This window comes from Capra hircus, chromosome 3 (assembly GCF_001704415.2).
Source record: "Capra hircus breed San Clemente chromosome 3, ASM170441v1, whole genome shotgun sequence".
NCBI classification, from domain to species: Eukaryota; Metazoa; Chordata; class Mammalia; order Artiodactyla; family Bovidae; genus Capra; species Capra hircus.
This window is the reverse complement of record NC_030810.1, coordinates 16,812,460-16,832,038: the sequence shown is the minus strand read 5'-3', so window position 1 is coordinate 16,832,038 and position 19,579 is coordinate 16,812,460. Positions and strand designations below refer to the sequence as shown.

At 37.1% G+C, this 19,579-nt stretch overlaps 1 protein-coding gene across 2 annotated transcripts in view; it reads left to right on the top strand.

Moving 5' to 3' along the window:
- FOXJ3 (forkhead box J3) overlaps positions 1-19,579 on the top strand; it is a 151,134-nt gene that overhangs the window by 88,621 nt on the left and 42,934 nt on the right. For both annotated transcript variants that reach the window (XM_018042642.1, XM_018042640.1), the window contains exon 5: positions 13,385-13,468. In XM_018042642.1, coding sequence (XP_017898131.1) covers positions 13,385-13,468 — 84 coding nt within the window. The remainder of the gene's footprint in view (positions 1-13,384; positions 13,469-19,579) is intronic.

The window sequence follows — 19,579 nt, the reverse complement described above, 5'->3', positions numbered from 1 at the left end:
CTTCTGGATATCACATAACCTTCTAAATTTTGTATAAGTATACTTCATTTTATTGTGCTTTGCAGATACTGCATTTTAAAGAAATTGACATTTGTGTCAACCCTGTATCAAGCAGGTTTATTTAGCACCATTTTTCCAACAGCGTGTGTTCACTTCATGTCTCTGTGTCACATTTTGGTAATTGTTGCAGTATTTCAAATTTATTCTTATTACTTTATTTGTGATGGTGATTTGTGATTGGTGATCTTTGGTGTTACTATTGTGATTGTTTTGGGGTACTATGAATCACATTCATGTAAGACCACAAACTTAATTGATAAATGTTGTTTGTGTTCTGTTAAACTTATTGCAGTTTTCTCCAATTTTCATTTCTCTTCTTCTCCTTGAGCACCCCTATTCCCTGAGACGCCAATATTGAAATTAGGCCAACTGATAACTCTGCAGTGGCTCCCAAGTATTCAAGTGAAGGGAAGAGTTGCATGTCTGTCACTTTAAATCAAAAACTAAAAATGGTTAAGCTTAAGGCGTCCCTGGTGGCTCAGTGATAAAGAATCCTCCTGCCAGTGCAGAAGACGGGTTCAGTCCCTGGTCCAGGAAGATCCCACATGCCTCGGAGCAGCTAAGACCTTTGTACCACAACTACTGAGCCTGGGAACTGCAGCTGCTGAGCCCTCGTGCTACAAGCACTGAAGCCTGTGCTCCCTAGAGCCTGTGGCCAGCTCTAAGAGAAGCCACTGCAGTGAGAAGCCCGTGCACGGCAACTAGAGCGTAGCTCCCACTTGCTGCAGCTAGAGAAAATCCTGAGCCAGCGCAGCCCAAAAATAAATAAAATTTTTAAAAAGTTTCACATTGAAAGAAAAATGATTAAACTTAGTGAAAAAAGCATGTCAAAAGCTGAGATAGAATGAAAGCTCTTGTGCCAAACATTTAACCAAGTTGTGAGTGCAAAGGAAAAGTTCCTGAAGGAAATTAAAGTCCTCCTTCACTGAACACACAAATAAATGATAAGAAAGCAAAATAGTGTTAATATTGATATGGAAAAAGTTTTAGTGTATGGATAGAAGATCAAACTAGCTACGACATTCCCCTAAGCCAAAGCCTAATCCAGAGCAAGGCCCTAAGTCTCTTGAATTATATGAAGGCTGAGAGCTATAGGGAGGCTGCAGAAGAAAAGTTTGAAGCTAGCAGAGATTGGTTCATGAGGTTTAAGGAATGAAGCTGTCTCCATAACATGAGAGTGCAGGGTGAAGCAGCAAATGCTGATGAAGAAGCTGCAGCAAGTTATCCAGACAGTCTAGCTAAGATAATTCTTTGTGATAGCAACACTAAACAACAGATTTTCAGTGTCGACACTGAAAATGTGTGACATCTTCCTTCTACTGGAAGATGATGCCATGTAGGACTTCTGTAGCTAAAGAGAAGTCAGTGCCTGGCTGCAAAGCTTCAAAGGACAGACTGACTGTCTTGTTAGGGGCTAATGTAGCTGGTGACTTTAAGTTGAAGCCAGTGCTCATTTATCATTTTGACCACCACAGTACGTCTGACAACATGATTTACTCAGTATGTTAAACCCACTGTTGAGAAAGAAGTGTGCTTTGAAAGCATCTAGCTGCCATAGTGATTCCTCTGATAGATCTGGGCAAAGGAAATTGGAAGTGTTCTGGAAAGAGCCCAGCATTCTGTATGGTGTTAGAAACACGAATTCATTGGAAGAGGTCAAAATATCAACATTAAGAGAATTTTGAAAGAGGTTAATTCTAACCGTCATGGATGGCTGTGAGGCGTTCTAGACTTCAGTGGAGAAGTAACTGCAGATGTGAAGTGGAAATAGAGAACTAGAATCAGAAGCGGAGCCTGAACTGCTGCAAACTTTTGACAAAACTTTAATGGTTGAGGAATTGCTCCTCAGGGATGAGCAAAGAAAATGGCTTCTTGAGATGGAATCTACTGCTGGTGGAGGTGAAGATTGTTGAAGCAACAGCAGAGGAATCTAGCATGTTACATAAACTTGGCAGAGAGAGCAGCAGCAGGGTATGAGAAGATTGATTCTAATTGTAAAGGAAATTCTGTTTGTAAAATCCTATCAAATAGCATTACATGCTACAGAGAAATAGTTCATGAAAGGAAGAGTCAGTTGATATGGCAGACTTCATGGTTGTCTTATTGCCACACAGCTACCTCAACTTTTAGCACCTACTACGTTGAATAGACAGCAGCCATCAGCATAGAGGCAAGACCCTCCCTCTGCCAACAAAAAGATTATGACTACCTGATGGCTCAGTATTGATGGTTAGTATTTTTTAGCAATAAAGTATTTTTTAGTTAAGGTTATACATTGTTTATTTTAGACATAATGCTGTTGCAGACTTAATAGACTACAGTATAGTTTAATCATAACTTTTATATGTACTGTGAAACTAAAAAATTCATGATTTGCTTTATTGTGATATTTGTTTTAAATTGCAGTGGTCTGCAACTGAACCTGCAATACTGCTGAGGTATGCTTATAGTAGTTTTGTTGGAATTTAACATGGTGTATTACTTAGAGAAAATTTTATAGGGAGCTTGCTTAGCAGTCAGTGAAGGAAGTGAAAGAGACTGATGTCAGTGTGACTTTGATAAGAGTTGAAGTTGTCTCAGCTCCTGAATCAGGTGAAACAAATATGGATTTAGCAGACACAGATTTCAAAACAGCCATTATAAATATGTTGAAAGAATTAAAACATACTCTGATAATTAATGAATGAAGAGAGAGGGAATTTGAATAGAGATGGAAACTAGAAAAAGAATCAAAGAAAAATTGTAGAGCTGAAAATACAATAACTAAATGAGTAATTTACTGAATGGCCTTAACAAAATATTGGATACACCAGAAGAAAAGATCAGTTGATCAGGAACATCTGAGAATTATAAATGTATGTGTCCAAAAATAGAGCTTTAAGAAATCAAACAAATTATCAGAACTAAAAAGAGAAATCAACAAATCCACAATTTTTTAATTATGGTGTAGTTGATGTAGTGTATTATATGTTTCAAGTGTATCACATAAATAATAGTGATTCACAGTTTTTAAGGTCATATTTATAGTTGTTATACAATATTGACTATATTCCCTGTGCTGTACAATATAGCCTTGTAGCTTATTTATTTTACACGTATACCCAGCAATGGAATTGCTGGATCACATGGTAGTTCTATTTTTAGTTTTTTGGGGGAACCTCCTAACCGCTTTCCACAGTGACGCCACCAGTTTACAGTCCCACCAGCAGTGTACAGGAGTTCCCTTTTTTACACATTCTTTCAACATTTGTTATCTGTGGTCTTTTTGACGATAGCCATTCTGGGTATGAGGTGGTATCCCGTCAATATTTCCCTGATGATTAGCGATGTTGTGTGAACTGTTAAATTGACATTAATCTCTTTTAAATGATGAAATCTTCGAGGTGTATATTTTTTGACTAGAGGAATTAGATTAGGAAGAAAAAACAAAAAGATACTTAGGAAATTCCAAACATTTAGAAATTAATGTAGTTCTCATGTATCTCTGGGTTAAATAAATCATAAGAATATTAGAAAATATTTGAACTGAGTGATGGGAGCAGAAAATATAAAAAATTAAATATTTTTATTTGAAAAATCAGAAGGGTCCAAAACCCATTACTTTGAGCATATTTCTTAAGAAGTTAACAAATAAGAACAAGTTGAATCCAAAGTAAGTAGAAGGAAGGAAATAATAAAGGTAAATAAATAAGATAGAAAATAAACAAAAAGCAATGAAACAAGAAGCAACAATGCCATTCTTACACAAAATTCTTACCAAAAAAAACATGAATGAAGAAACAGTTCATTTCGTCAGCATCACCATGATGGCAGAGAAGTAACAGATCCATAGGCCAGTATCTCTGTGAACTTAGACCCAGTAATCTTTAACACAATATTAGCAAATTAAATTCATTGATATATAAAAGGGAAAATACATCATGAGCAGGAAGGATTTGTCCCAAGAATGCGTTGCAGGTTGAAATTTAAAAACCAATTGATTAACTCACCGTGTGAGTAGAAGAAAACTGAAAAATCATATCTCAAGTGTAGAAAATTTTTACAAAATGTGATACTTATTCAGCAAGCTAGGTATATAAAGGAATTTCCTATATCTAAAGACATCTACAGTTTATATCATATTTCATAGTGAGACACTGAATGCTTTTCCTCTGAGATTGAGAAATAAAAATGCTTGTATTCACTGTTACCATTGTTCTGTAAAAAGTTCAAGTCAATGGAGTAAGGCAAAGAAAAAAGAAAAAGACATCCAGGTTGAAAAAGAATATTTCTTATGTATGCAAGTGACTTTATTGCATATGTAGAAAATCCTAAAGAGTCTATGGAACTAATAAGTGAGTTTCGCAAGTCATAAGATACAAGTCAGTACAGTTTTTTTTAGTTTAATAAAAATTAAACTAAAATGCTATCAATTGATGGTTGGAAAATGAAGTTTAAAAGAAAAGCAATTCAATTTACAGTAGCATCCAAAATAGTGAAATACTTTAGGGATACATTTTAACAAAATATATGCAGCCTATTTATTGAAAATTGTAAAACACTCGAGAGGAATAAAGCAACACCAAAGTAAATGGAACAATATAGCATGTTTGTGGAACAAAGGACTTGTAGATGTCCGTCTTCCCCAAATTGGTTTATAGAGTTAATGCAATCCCAATAAAAATCATAGCAGCTTCTTTTTTAGAAATGGACAGACTGATTCTCTTAGTCATATGGAAATACAAAGGACCTAGAATTGGCAAAACAATTTTGGGGGGCGGAAGATTGTAGGACTATAGTGCTTGATTTCAAGACTTTCTATATAGCTATAGTAATCAAGACAAAATGGTATTAGCACAGGGGTAGATGTGTAGATCAATGGAACAGAGTTGAGTTCAGAAGTAGACTTACATGTATATCCAGCTGATTTTTGGTAGAGATGCCAGTGTAATTCACTGGGGAAAGGACATAGTCTTTTTCAAGAACTGTTTATATCTTGGTGGAAGAAAAATTTATATTGATCCTTAACCTCACACTTCCACAGAAGCTTAACAGTATATCTATCTCAGACAAAAGACTTGTTATTTAAAAAGTATAAAAAATTCTTAAAAATAATCAAAAGTCTTATATAACCTAAATAAACCATATGGTCACATTTATGAATGACTGCTTTGCAAAGGATGATACCTGGATGCCAGTAATCACATGCAGAGATGCCTGTCAACGTTATTCATGATGGCAATGCACATAAAAATCACTGAGGGAAAACTGCACATCCCCTAGATGGTTGTAATGGTTGTAATTGGTAAGACTTAAATACCAAGTGTTGTCAAAGACATGGAGCAGTTCAACTCATATATTGCTAATAGTAGTAGAAAATAGTGTGACAACTTGAGTTCATGTGAAATTTTGGAAAATGCAAACCTATAATAATAGGAAGCAGATGAGTAGCTGTATGGGATGGAGGTGTGGGAACGTAGGAAGAGGGATTGCTTGTTGAGCCACGTAGAGGAGCTTTTTAGGGTGATGAAAATGTTCTTTATTTTGGTATTGTGTGCATGTATATACATGTGTCAAAACTTCTTTAGCTGTATACTTAAAATAGGTGCACTTTGTTTTTTTAAAAATACACTTCAGTAAACTTGATTTAAAAAATAAAACCAGGAAACTAAAAGTTCTTATTTTACTTGCTCTACTTAAACCTGTAGAAGTAGGCCCTGCTGTGGGAAGAAATTTGATAGAATGTGTGTTGATTGGCAATATATAAGCAGTTTATTTTTTGTGAGAAATATTGTTTAATAAGGAAGAAAAAAGGTAGTTGCTTCTTAAAGGTAGCTGAAAGGGATCTTTGTGTGTGTAGGGTAAAATATAACAAAGGTTACCATTGTAGTTAAAGTGGCATTAAGTGGCATTAAGTCCATTAATATTGTACCATCACCATCACCCATCTCCAGAAGTTAATCATCTTCCCAAGCTGATCTCTGTACGCGTTAAACATAGTTCCATGTCTTCCCTCCCCCAACTCCTGGCAACCACCACCACTTTCTGTTTCTGTGACACGGACTTCTCTAGGTACCTCCTGTTTGTAGAATCACACAGTATTTCCTTTTTTTGACTGATTTATTTCACTTAGCATGTCTTCAAGGTTTACTTATAGGATGCATATGTCAGAATTTATTAAAGAGTGAATAATGTTCCTTTGCATGTATATACCTTATTTATGTGTATCCACTGACACTTGTGTTGCTTTCACGTTTTAACTATTGGGAATAGCTTGCTAGGAACATGATGGTACAGATATCTGTTCAAGTCCCTGCTTTTGATTCTTTTGGGTATATATAACACCTTGAAGTGAAATTGATTGATAATATGGTAATTTTGTTTAATTTTTTGAGCAGTTGCCAAACCATTTTCCACAGTAGGTATACCACTTTACATTTCCACTAGCTTTGCACAAAGGTTCCAGTTTCTCCCCATCACCACCAACACATTATATTGTTTTTTGATGATAGGTATCCTAATGTGTGTCAGATGGTGTCTTGCAGTTTTGATTTGCAAAGGGGAATTTTCAGTCCTTTAATTCAAACTGGTGATTTCATAGATGAAACTCAGATAATAGGTTAGCAAGAGCCACTGGGTAGAAGATTTTGCAACTTCTTTTGTGAATCATTTCAGTTGTTTTTGCATTGAGCATTCAGGATTTTTTGTTTGTTTTGGTTTTATAAAGCATAGATGATTTATAAGATTGTAGGTTGTGTTAGTTTCTGGTGCACAGTGAAGTGATTCAGTTATGCATAAACTTTTTCATTATGGTTTATTACAGAATATTGAATATGGTTCCCTGTGTTATCTAGTAGAAGCTTGTTGTTTACCCATTCTGTATATGTGCAAAGTTGCTTCAGTCGTGTTCCACTGTTTGCGACCCCATGGACTGTAGCCCACCAGGCTCCTCTGTCTGTGGGATTCTCCAAGCTAGATTATTGGAGTGGGTTGCCAAGCCCTCCTCTAGGAGATCTTCCTGACCCAGGGTTCAAACCCATGTCTCTTACATCTCCTGCATCGGCTGGCTGTTATTGCTAACCCACCTGGGAAGCCCCCATTCTCTATATGTCATAGCTTGCATCTACTAGTCCCAAATTTCCAGTCTAACTCTTCCTTTCCCCTTCGCCCCTTTGGCAACCACTAATCGGTTCTCTATGTCAGTGAGTCTGTTTCTGTTTTGTACATAAGTTCATTTGTGTCATATTTTAGATTCCACATATAATTGATATCATACGGTGTTTTTCTCTTTCTGACTTCATTTAGAATGATAATCTGTAGGTCCATCTCTGTAGCTGCAAATGGCATTATTTCACTCTTTTTTTGTGTGGCTGAGTAATATTCTGTTGTACATATACACCACATCCTCTTTATCCATTCATCTGTCAGTGGGCATTTAGGTTGTTTCCCTGTCTTGGCTATTGTGAATAGTGCTCCTATGAAATTTGGGGTGCATGTATCTTTTCAGACTTTTTCTGGATATATGGGCATTCAGGGTTTTGTCTTAAGTTTTGAAAAAGTAGTTGAAGTTTCAGACCATGATTTTTTAAATCATTATAACTGGGCTCAAACACATCTTTTTTAGTCAAAATAGGAACCATTACAATCATCAGTACATTTTGCCAATGAGAAATAAGTTTGTTTATTCCTATAGTGTAAAAATCCATGTTTCGGAATTCAACGGAATTCTTGGAAAGCATTTTCTGCTTCCTTTTGGTTGTGAAAATGTTTTCCCTACAAAAAGTTGTTGAGCTGCTTGAAGAAGTGGTAGTCAGTTGGCAAGAGGTTGGGTGAGTATGGTGGATGAAGCAAAACAAAACTTCGCAGCCCAGTTCAACTTTTGAAGCGTTGGTTGTGCAACATGCTTTTGGGCATTATCATGGAGAAGAATTGGGCCCATTCTGTTGACCAATGCTGGCTGCAGGTGTTGCAGTTTTTGGTGCATCTCATCAGTTTGCTGGGCATGCTTCTCATATGTAATGGTTTTGCCAAGATTCAGAAGGCTGTAGTGGTCAGACAGGCAGCAGACCACCAAACAGCGACCATGACGTTTTTTGGTACAAGTTTGGCTTTGGAAATGCTTTGGAGCTTCTTCTTGGGTTGGTCATTGCTGGTTGTCAGATAAAATCCACTTTTTGTTGCATGTCACAGTCCATTTGAGAAGTGGTTCATTGTTGTTTTGTAGAATAAGGAAAGGTGACACTTCAAAACTGGTTTTTCTGATTTGCAGTCAGCTCATAGACACCCACTTACTGAACCTTTTCTCCTTACCAGTTTGCTTCAAATGTAGAATGGTCGACATTGAGTAGTTGTAAGAGGATCAGCTTCGATGATGGCTTGCAGTTCAGTTCAGTTGCTCAGTCGTGTCCGACTCTTTGCAATCCCATGAACTGCAGCACGCCAGGCCTCCATGTCCATCACCAACTCCTGGGAGTCCACCCAAACCCATGTCCATTGTGTCGGTGATGCCATCCAACCATCTCATCCTCTGTCGTCCCCTTCTCCTCCTGCCCTCAATCTTTCCCAGCATCAGGGCTTTTCAAATGTTTCAGCTCTTCACATTAGGTGGCCAAAGTATTGGAGTTTCAGCTTCAACATCAGTCCCTCCAATGAACACCCAGGACTGATCTCCTTTAGGATGGACTGGTTGGATCTCCTTGCAGTCCCAGGGACTCTCAAGAGTCTTCTCCAACACCACAGTTCAAAACCATCAATTCTTTGGTGGTCAGCTTTCTTTATAGTCCAACTCTCACATCCATACATGACTACTGGAAAATCCATAGCCTTAACTAGACGGACCTTTGTTGCCAAAGTAATGTCTCTGCTTTTTAATATGCTGTCTAGGCTTGCAGTTGGTCATTGTCCACTCCAGTGGCCAGCCACTGTGCTCCTCCTCTTCAAGGCTCTTGTCTCCTTTGCAAGACTTCTTGAACCACCACTGCACTATATGTTAGCAGTTCTTGGGCCAACTGCATTGTTGATGTTGAGAGATGTCTCTGCTGCTTTATGACCCATTTTGAACTTGGATAAAAAAATCACTTGAATTTGCTTTTTGTCTAGCATCATTTCTGTAGTCTAAAATAAATGTAAAATAAATAGCAAGTAATAAATCATTGGTAAAAAAATATATAGAGAAATGCACATTAAAATGATGTATAACATAACCACATTTGTTTAAGAATGTATTCCAATATCAAATGGCAAAGTTGATCAGTGCAAAACCACAATTACATTTGCACCAACCTGATAAATACATAGTGGATAGGGTTAGGCTTATGAACAAGTTGTTTTCTCTTTTGCTGATCTATTTGTGATAAATTACAGCCAGTCATATTTTGTGTGGAAGGACAGATACATATTTGTTTTTGTAGTTTTATTAAAATGTTTAATAACAAATCAATGTAATGTTTGGACAGTAAGTGGTTTCTCAGATTAATACAAATATACATACTCATGCAAAACAAACTAAACACTGAAATTTATCATTTCCATGAACAGTGATTTAAACTGTTGTCCATTGAATTTGAGTATTTTTCTTTCTGCTTCACTTTCAACTTTAGTAACAGCTGGGTGTAGAACTTTTTCTTGCTTTGCTTATTTTGAGAACTGCCAGCCTGAACCATCGGAGAAGGCAGTGGCACCCCACTCCAGTATTCTTGCCTGGAGAATCCCATAATGTGGATGGATAATGTGGATGGAGGAGCCTGGTAGGCTGCAGTCCACGGGGTCGCTAAGAGTCAGACATGACTGAGCGACTTCACTTTGACTTTTCACTTTCATGCATTGGAGAAGGAAATGGCAACCCACTCCAGTGTTCTTGCCTGGAGAATCCCAGGGACGGGGGAGCCTGGTGGGCTGCCGTTTATGGGGTCGCACAGAGTCAGACACGACTAAAGTGACTTAGCAGCAGCAGCAGCAGGAGCAGCCTGAACCATAGTTATGAAATTGTTGTTTTAATTTTTAGTGCTTAATTTCTGTATTTTACATTTTACATGGTTCTTGGCAAGTTTACATCAGGTCTGGTAGGCTTATTAGCTGAAATGCAGTGACCACTTAGAAAGATAATGTGGAAGAATGCCACAGTATGGCTGTGGAGCAGTGCTGCAGTATGGATGTATGTGAAGTGAGATACACTGCCTAGATTAGGGCCTGGGGAAGCCTGATGTTACACCCTGTACTTGGCACAGTTTGTGCATTATCTTCTCTTTACCCCCATTCTAACCCATGTTTATTGAGTATTTGCTCTGTGTCTGATGTGGTATCTGGCACTGTTGATATAGAAATGAGTTTCTATACTTTAAGGAATTTTTAGCCTAAAAAGGATGTGCTGTATGTACATATGTATGTGTGCTCTAAGTCACTTCAGTTGTATGTGACTCTGCGACCCTAGGAACTGGAGCCTGCCAAACTCCTTTGTCCATGGGACTCTTCAGGCAGCAATACTGGAGTGGGTTGCCATGCCCTCCTCCAGGGGATCTTCCCAACCCAGGGATCGAACCTGAGTCTCTTATGTCTCCTGAATTGGTAGGTAGTTCTTTACCACTGGTGCCACTTGGGAAGCCCCGTAAATACTATAGAGAGATCTTGTAGAGAGAGAGAGATGAATTCTTGAGTATTGTAAAAGGATCAGAGAAGGATTCCTTTAGATAACATCTGAGCTAACATTTGAAGGTGGAATATGAGTTTGTCAGTGGTAAGGTAGCTGTTCTAGGTAAGGAGATCAGCATGTAGGACAGGCACAGACGCATGAAAGAACATGGTGTATTTAAGAAGGAATATGCAGATAATTCATGTGGGACACCACAATTGATAGATGAAAGCTGCACTTCCCCTCATTGTCAAATTCCAGTTTCAGTTCAGTCGCTCAGCATCTGACTCTTTGCGACCCCATGAACTGCAACACGCCAGGCCTCCCTGTCCATCACCAAATCCTGGAGCCCACCCAAACCCATGTCCATTGAGTCGGTGATACCATCCAACCATCTCATCCTCTGTCGTCCCCTTCTCCTCCCACCCTCAATCTTTTCCAGCATCAAGGTCTTTTCAAATGAGTCAGCTCTTCGCATCAGGTGGCCAGAGTATTGGAATTTCAGCTTCAGCATCAGTCCTTCCAATGAAAACCCAGGACTGATCTCCTTTAGGATGGACTGGTTCTATCTCCTTGCAGTCCAAGGGACTCTCAAAAGTCTTCTCCACACCACAGATCAAAAGTATCAATTCTTCGGCAGTCAGCTTTCTTTATAGTCCAACTCTCATATCCATACATGACTACTGGAAAAACCATAGCCTTGACCAGATGGACTTTTGTTGACAAAGTAATGTCTCTGCTTTTGAATATTCTGTCTAGGTTAGTCATAACTTTCCTTCCAAGGAGTAAGCGTCTTTTAATTTCCTGGCTGCAATCACCATCTGCAGTGATTATGGAGCCCAGAAAAATAGTCAGCCACTGTTTCCCCATCTATTTGCCATGAAGTGATGGGACCAGATGCTGTGATCTTAGTTTTCTGAATGTTGAGCTTTAAGCCAACTTTTTCACTCTCCTCTTTCACTTTCATCAAGAGGCTCTTTAGTTCTTCACTTTTTGCTGTAAGGGTGATGTCATCTGCATATCTGAGGTTATTGATATTTCTCCTGGCAATCTTGATTCCAGCTTGTGCTTCTTCCAGCCCAGCATTTCTCATGATGTACTCTGCATATAAGTTAAATAAGCAGGATGACAATATACAACCTTGACATATTCCTTTTCCTATTTGGAACCAGTCTGTTGTTCCGTGTCCAGTTCTAACTGTTGCTTCCTGACCTGCATACAGATTTCTCAAGAGGCAGGTCAGGTGGTCTGGTATTCCCATCTCTTTCAGAATTCTCCACAGTTTATTGTGATCCACACAGTCAAAGGCTTTGGCATAGTCAATAAAGCAGAAATAGATGTTGTTCTGGAACTCTCTTGCTTTTTCGATGATCCTTCGGATGCTGGCAATTTGATCTCTGGTTCCTCTGCCTTTGCTAAAACCAGCTTGAACATCTGGAAGTTCACAGTTCACATATTGCTGAAGCTGGCTTGGAGAATTTTGAGCATTACTTTACTAGCCTGTGAGATGAGTGCAGTTGTGTGGTAGTTTGAGTATTCTTTAGCATTGCCTTTCTTTGGGATTGGAATGTTGTCATTCGATTATCATTGTCAAACATTGCCTGGAAAAGCAACCTGGGAAGACTAATTAAATAATAGAGGCCTGATTCTAGTCCTGGCTCTCAAATTCTTGGTTGAACAGACTTTTATTTTTCTGAGCTTGGATCTCCTTGTTCGTATATGTGGAAACTATATAATATTTGCTTTTCAAGATACTTTTCAAGGAAGTCAAAATTTGAGGGGCTGGAATACAGTAGGTCATCAACATGTATTTTTGAAAGAGTGGTCTGAGAACTTGTATCAAAAAGTAAGAGAGAATGAATAGTTAAAATTAGAATAAACAATAAAAGATACATGTATAGACCACTGCTTCCCAGGGTACACTTATTGTATAAAATGTGATCAAGAAAGTTGTTTTAGGAAATGTTTCACTTACTTGTTTAGTTTTCCTGAGGTCCCAGGTTGCAGAAACTACACATAAGATTCTGGCGACTTCCCTGGTGGTCCAGTGGTTGAGAATCCTCCTTCCAGTGCATGGGACGTGGGTTGGATCCCTTGTCAGGAACTAAGATCGCACATGCCATGGGGCAGCTAAGCTTGTACACCACAACTAGAGAGGCCTTGTGCTGCAGCGGAGCCTGTGCGCTGCAATGAAAAGATAGTGATGCAGCCAAATAAATAAATAAATATTTTTAAAAATTCTATAGGCATTGCAAGTTATTACTGCAGGGAAAAGCAAGGAAGCTGGAAGGGAAAAGACCATAAAATAGCAAATTAAAAAGTAAAATTAAGGGGGAAAATTAAAAGAAACATTCTCTTACCCTTGAATGTCATGTACTGTGGTAATGATCACATATGTTCAAATAAGATTTAGTATATGTACATTTTAAATGTCTTTGGATGGTCATTTTCCTGTTTTTATTTGGCTGTGACATATTTCTTTGACTTGGCTTCTTCAGATTGTGATCTTTTTAATCTTTAATGATTAGTTATAAATGGACTTCTTTTCTTATGTAAACGTTTACTTTTCCCAGTTGAAAATTACTGTTTCCTATCATTCTACTCTCCATTGTTGTATCTGCCGAATGTTTTCTTTTGAAGCACAGGATTGTGAAAGTCCATTTTTAATGTTACAGAATTGCTGTAATATACTGTTAATGTTTGTTTCTTTACCTTTAGGGGTCCTATTGGGCAATAGACACCAATCCGAAGGAAGACGCGCTGCCTACTCGGCCAAAGAAGAGAGCACGATCTGTAGAACGGGTAAAAAGCTCTTTATCACTAGCTTAGTGTGATGGGGTTATTATTTTGGAAATATAGATCTTAAAAATTCATTTCTGTATAATACTGTAATTTCCAGTATTACATTAAGTATAACTGTAATGAAGGTAATATTTTACTTGGGTGACATTTTCTGTTTTTTCAAAACACTTTAAGACTTATTTGATCCTGACAGCCCTTGAGTGAGGTGGGCAGTTTAGCATCAGGTAAAAGGGTTTTTGTTTGTTTATTTGTTTTGTAATTAGGGCACAGCTATCTAACTGAAGGTTAAATCCAGGGCTCTTAATTTGCTATTCTTCCCTCTCTGCATCATTGAGGACTGGTTTTATGTAACAAAACCATTCCCTTTCACTGCAGATAATCAGTCTGATTATATTGAATTTTCCTGATTATCCTCAAAATGCCTTTTCCTGATTCCAACTATGTAATAATTATTTTGTACACAAATCTGTAAGGACCTCAAGCTGGGCTTAAATTGGGATTGGATGAGCCATGAGGTAGGGCAGCAATGGGATTTAGTCAGGCATATTTATGGTGCCAGCAGAGGGAATTCAAGTACTCCAGTTACTAAGCTTTGCAAAATTAAAAGTGAACTCTCAGGTTAGAACCCTTTTTGGTTTTTTATAAACCAAAATTTAAAAAGGTTTATATTGATGGTATAGTCTTCTGGTAGTAGAGTTTTAAGGCTGAGACGATGAGCTCTGTATGTAATGGTTTGAGAGGGAATGACCTTCAGTTATTGCTGTCCAGCTTTTTAAAAAAAAAAAAAAGTGACTTTTTTTTGTATCCTTTTAAAAATTTGTATTCTATTTTTAAGTTTATTTTTTGTTAGAGGATAATACGGACTTTAATTATGTGAAAATGTAGAGAACACAGTGTTTAGCATCTATTGCCAGAATTTGAAGGAAGGGGAGAAGAGTCCATGTCATTTAACCCAGAGCATTAGCACCGATGATTTTATTTTGAGGCTGAAGAATTGTGTTCTCTACCATTTGCTCTCTCCTTCTGAATTTCCTGGAACTTGAATATTTTTGGAAATTTGAATTGGTAGTTGGGTTGACAACTGGGCATTCTGTTTGGATATGAAGCCTGGCTTTTATTCTGTTACCTTGTTTCATAGCAATAGTTCTTTATTTCTAAGAGCGCTTTTTTTTATTTTCTGAAGACCAACCATATTGTCAGTTTTATAATGGAAGTCTATGAAAATATAGTATTCTGATTACAGAATTATATTTTATATACTAAGTATATGTTTTTGCATGTGTATTTGAACATGTATTTTCTATATTTATCTTCTGTTTATATTTTTATCTTTTAAATTTAAAGCATTTAAAAGATCCAACAATTTGCCTTTGTAATATAGTTCCATAAAATATCCAGTACCAGAGCCTTTCAGTTAGTATAGTATGCTGCTGTTAAGTCACTTCAGTTGTGTCTGACTCTGTGCGACCCCATAAACGGCAGCCCACCAGGCTCCCCCGTCCCTGGGATTCTCCAGGCAAGAACACTGGAGTGGGCTGCCATTTCCTTCTCCAATGCATGAAAGTGAAAAGTGAAAATGAAGTCGCTTAGTTGTGTCTGACCCTCAGCGAACCCATGGACTGCAGCCTTCCAGGCTCCTCCGTCCATGGGATTTTCCAGGCAAGAGTACTGGAGTGGGGTGCCATTGCCTTCTCCGTAGTATAGTATACTGATACTTATTTTTGCCTGAGCTATGTGTTGGTTGCTACTGTAGGAGAGGAGCCTAAAGAAAGAGAACAACTGTAAGCAGAGTATGTCTAATCAGGGAGACAGATGTTGTTTAATACAGAGTACAAGCTCTCACAAATACTCTGAAAGGTAATATTTTTACAAAACGTAATTTTGTGCCCTGATAAACTGTTGTGTCTGTACTTTTTTATTTAGAGGGTTTTGGGGGAGCAGGTAGTATTTTTATTAGGACACAGTTTGTATTTAAGTAGTTATTGGGTTTTATCTAAGGGAGTGCCTAAGATAGTCAAATAGTGTGAGTATGATTGTTAAACATTTAGAACTTTTTGTCAAAAACTAAACATGACCTATAGGTTGAAACTTGAAAGAGTTTTAAAATGTAGATGGTAAATATGTTGACATCCCTGAAAGCTTATTAAACTTCTGAGATGTTATTTCTTTGTCCATGTGTAAACATCAGAGTTCTATGTGAAATATTAATATATGTCACACATTTGTGAAGAAAGAAGAGCTTTTAATGTAAGAGAAGCAGTTTTTAAAAATGCACGTAACAGTGTCTTCATGTCTTAAAGGAAATGTAAAGCCTGATTGTTATCTCCAGCCTAGTATTCTTAACACAATTGTCTGGACTGTCTTCCTCTTCCCTCCATTTACTTGAATAAACCTCTGTTCTCTTTTGTCCATTGTGGTATTACTTTTTTCTTTTCTTAATCCTTGATATCAATAAGTGCCTTTCATTTTCCTTTCTCTGTTTTCTTTCATCATCTTACCATGTTTTCTTTATTTATCATGAAGTAGACATGAATACCTAAAAAGAATTATTAATAAAGTTTAGCATGGTGAAGATGAATGGGCTCCATGACTAGGATTCCTGTGTTTTCCTTCTGGCCTTACTATTTACATCTTTTGTGACTTTTGGCAAATTGTTAGAATTTTTGAGCTTCAGAATCCTCAACTGTAAAGGAAAAGGATAGAAGTCTTAACAGCTGCCATGGACTAAGTGTGTTCCCCTAAATTCATATGTTCAAACCCTAATCCCAGTGTGATGGTATTTGGAGGTGAGGCCTTTGGTAGGTAATTGGATCAGGACTGTGAAGCCCTCATGAATGGGATCAGCATCGTAATAAGAATAGGCCAGAGAGCTGGCTAGCTCTTTTCTGCCATGTGAGAATACCAATGAGGATACCTGCAAAAGAGCTCTCACGAGAACCTCACCATGCTGGTACCATGATCTTGGACTTCCAGCCTCCAGAACTATGAGAAATAAATTTCTGTTTTGATAAGCCACCAGTTTATAGTATTTTGTTATAGCAACCTAAACTAAGATAACAGCATAATAAAAATATAATTGAGTTTATGTGTAGAAGTTAAGAATTTTATGTATATTAAATTATTAATTTTTATAGTAAATCCAAATAATGAAAGTGATAGACACAGATATTAAGTTGTCCAAGGGTACAAAGGACAGTAGTAAGTACCAAGGGCAGAATTATGAACTCAGTCTGCCTTAAGAGTTTCTGCTGTTTACAGTTGCACTATATTGCCGCCGTGCTGAAGATCACAGCACTTGATCAGATTTCTTTTCATCTATACATATCTTTGGAGAAGGCAGTGGCAACCCACTCCAGTGTTCCTGCCTGGAGAATCCCAGGGACGGGGGAGCCTGGTGGGCTGCCGTCTATGGGGTTGCGCAGAGTAGGACACGACTGAAGTGACTTAGTAGTAGTATACATATCTTATTATGAGATAAAGGGCTTTATTTATTTTTGGATCTGAATACTAATTTTTTTCTTTAATGCTATTTAATAGTATTTTTAAATAAGTTGATATACAACATTATATTAGTTTCAGGTATATAACATAGTGATCCAATATTTTTATAGATTATACTCCATTTAAAGTTATAAAATAATGGCTATATTGCCCTGTGCTATACAGCATATCCTTGTTGCTTATTTATTTTATACATGGTAGTTTCTATCTCTTAATCCCATACCCTTACCCTGCCCCTACCTTCTTCATTCATCTCACTGGTAACACTCGTTTGTTCTCTATATCTAAGAGTCTGTTTCTCTTTTGTAATTTATTTTTGTTTGTTTTTGAGATTCAGCATATAAGTGATGACATAGAATGTTTATCTTTGTCTTTGACTTATTTCACTCAGCGTAATACCCCCTGAGTTCATCCATATTGCTGCAAATGGCAGAATTTCATTCTTTTTTATGACTAATATTCCTTCATACACACACACATTTATATATATATATATATATATCTCATTTCTTTATCCAGTCACCTGTTGAGGGACAGTTAAGTTGCTTTCATATTTTGACTGTTGTAAATAATGCTGCTATGAACGTTGGGGTGCATGTATCTTTTCAAATTAGCATTTTCATTTTCTTCAGGTATATACCCAGGAGTGGAATTGCTGGATCATATGGTAGTTCTTTTTTATTTTTTGAGGAACTTTCATATTATTTTCTATAGTGGTGTACCAATTTATAATCTCACCAGCAGTATACTAGGGTTTCTTTTTCACCATATCCTTGCCAGCATTTGTTTGTAGACTTTTTGATGATAGCCGTATTTACAGGTACGCAGTGATACTGTGATTTTGATTTATGTTACTCTGATGATTGATTACTTGTTAAGCATTGTTTCATGTGCCTGTTGTTCATCTGTTTATCTTTTCTGTAAAAGTGTCAGTTTAGATCTTTTGCACATTCTTTTAATTGGGTTGTTTGATTTTTTGATGTTGAGTTGTTTGAGCTCGTTAATATATTTGGGGTAGTAACTCCTTATTGGTCACATTATTTGCAAATGTTTCTCATATTTAGTAGGTCGTCTTTTTGTTTTGTTGATAGGTCTTGTTTGTTTACTTTTGCTTTTGTTTTTGCCTTAGGAAACAGACCCAAAATAATAATGCTATGATTTGTGTCAATGAATGTTCTACATATAGTCTTTCCTAGGAGATGTATGTTTTTGGTCTTACATTTAGTCTTTAATCCATTTTGAGTTTTATTCTGTAATAGATTTTAAGTTTGTATGTGATGTAAGAAATGTTCTAATTTCTTTTTACATGTAGCTGTCCAGTTTTCCCAGTTTTTCATGTATTGAAGAGACTCTTCTATTGTACAGCATATTCTTGCCTCCTTTATCATAGATTGATTGGCCATAGGAGTGTAGGTTTATTTCTGGGCTCTGTCTGTTCCATTGATCTATGTACCACATATTCTTGCCTCCTTTATCATAGATTGATTTGCCATAGGAGTATAGGTTTATTTCTGGGCTCTGTCTGTTCCATTGATCTATGTACAGCGTATTCTTGCCTCCTTTATCATAGATTGATTGGCCATAGGAGTATAGGTTTATTTCTGGGCTCTGTCTGTTCCATTGATCTATGTACAGCATATTCTTGCCTCCTTTATCATAGATTGATTGGCCATAGGAGTATAGGTTTATTTCTGGGCTCTGTCTGTTCCATTGATCTGTGTATCTGTTTTTGTGCCAGTGCCAGGCCATTCTCATGACTGGAGCTTTGTAGTATAGTTTGAAGCCAGGGAGTGTGATTTCCCAGCTTTGTTTTATTTTCCCCCCTCAAGATTGCTTTGGCAAGTTAGGATCTTTTGTGGTTCTGTATAAATTTTAAGATTAGTTATACTTCTGTGAAAAATGTCATAGGTATTTTGATAAGAATTGCATTAGGGCTGTAGATTGCTTTGGGTAGTATGGTTATTTTAACAATATTAGTTCTTCCAGTCCAAATACCTGGGATATCTTTGCCTTTCTTTGTATATATCCTTAGTTTCCTTCATCAGCATTTCATAATTTTCACAGTATATGTATTTCACTTCCTTATTTAAGTATATTCCTATGGGGTCGCATAGAGTCGGACACGACTGAAGCGACTTAGCAGCAGCAGCAGGTGTTTTTACTGTTTTTGATGCAATTTTAAATGGCGTTTTCTTGCTTTTTCTTTCTGATAGTTCATTATTGGTGTAAAAAAAGCAACAGATGTCTATATATTAATATCATATCTTACAGCTTTACTGAATTCATTTCCTAGTTGATAGGTTTTTTTTTTTTTTTTTGCTACAGACTTTAGGGTTTCTATATATAGTATGATGATATCTGCAAATAGTGACAGCTTTACTTATAACCTTCCAATTTTTTCCTATCTGATTGCTGTGGTTAAGACTTCCAGTACTATATTATATAAGAAATGGCAAAAGTGGGGATTCTTAGCTTATTCCTGATTTTAAAGGAAAGGTTTTCAGCTTTTCACTATTGAGTATTGGCTGTTAGTTTGTCGTGCATGGCCTCTATTATGCTGATATATTCTTTCTATACTAACTCTGATGAGAGATTTTATCATAAGTGAAT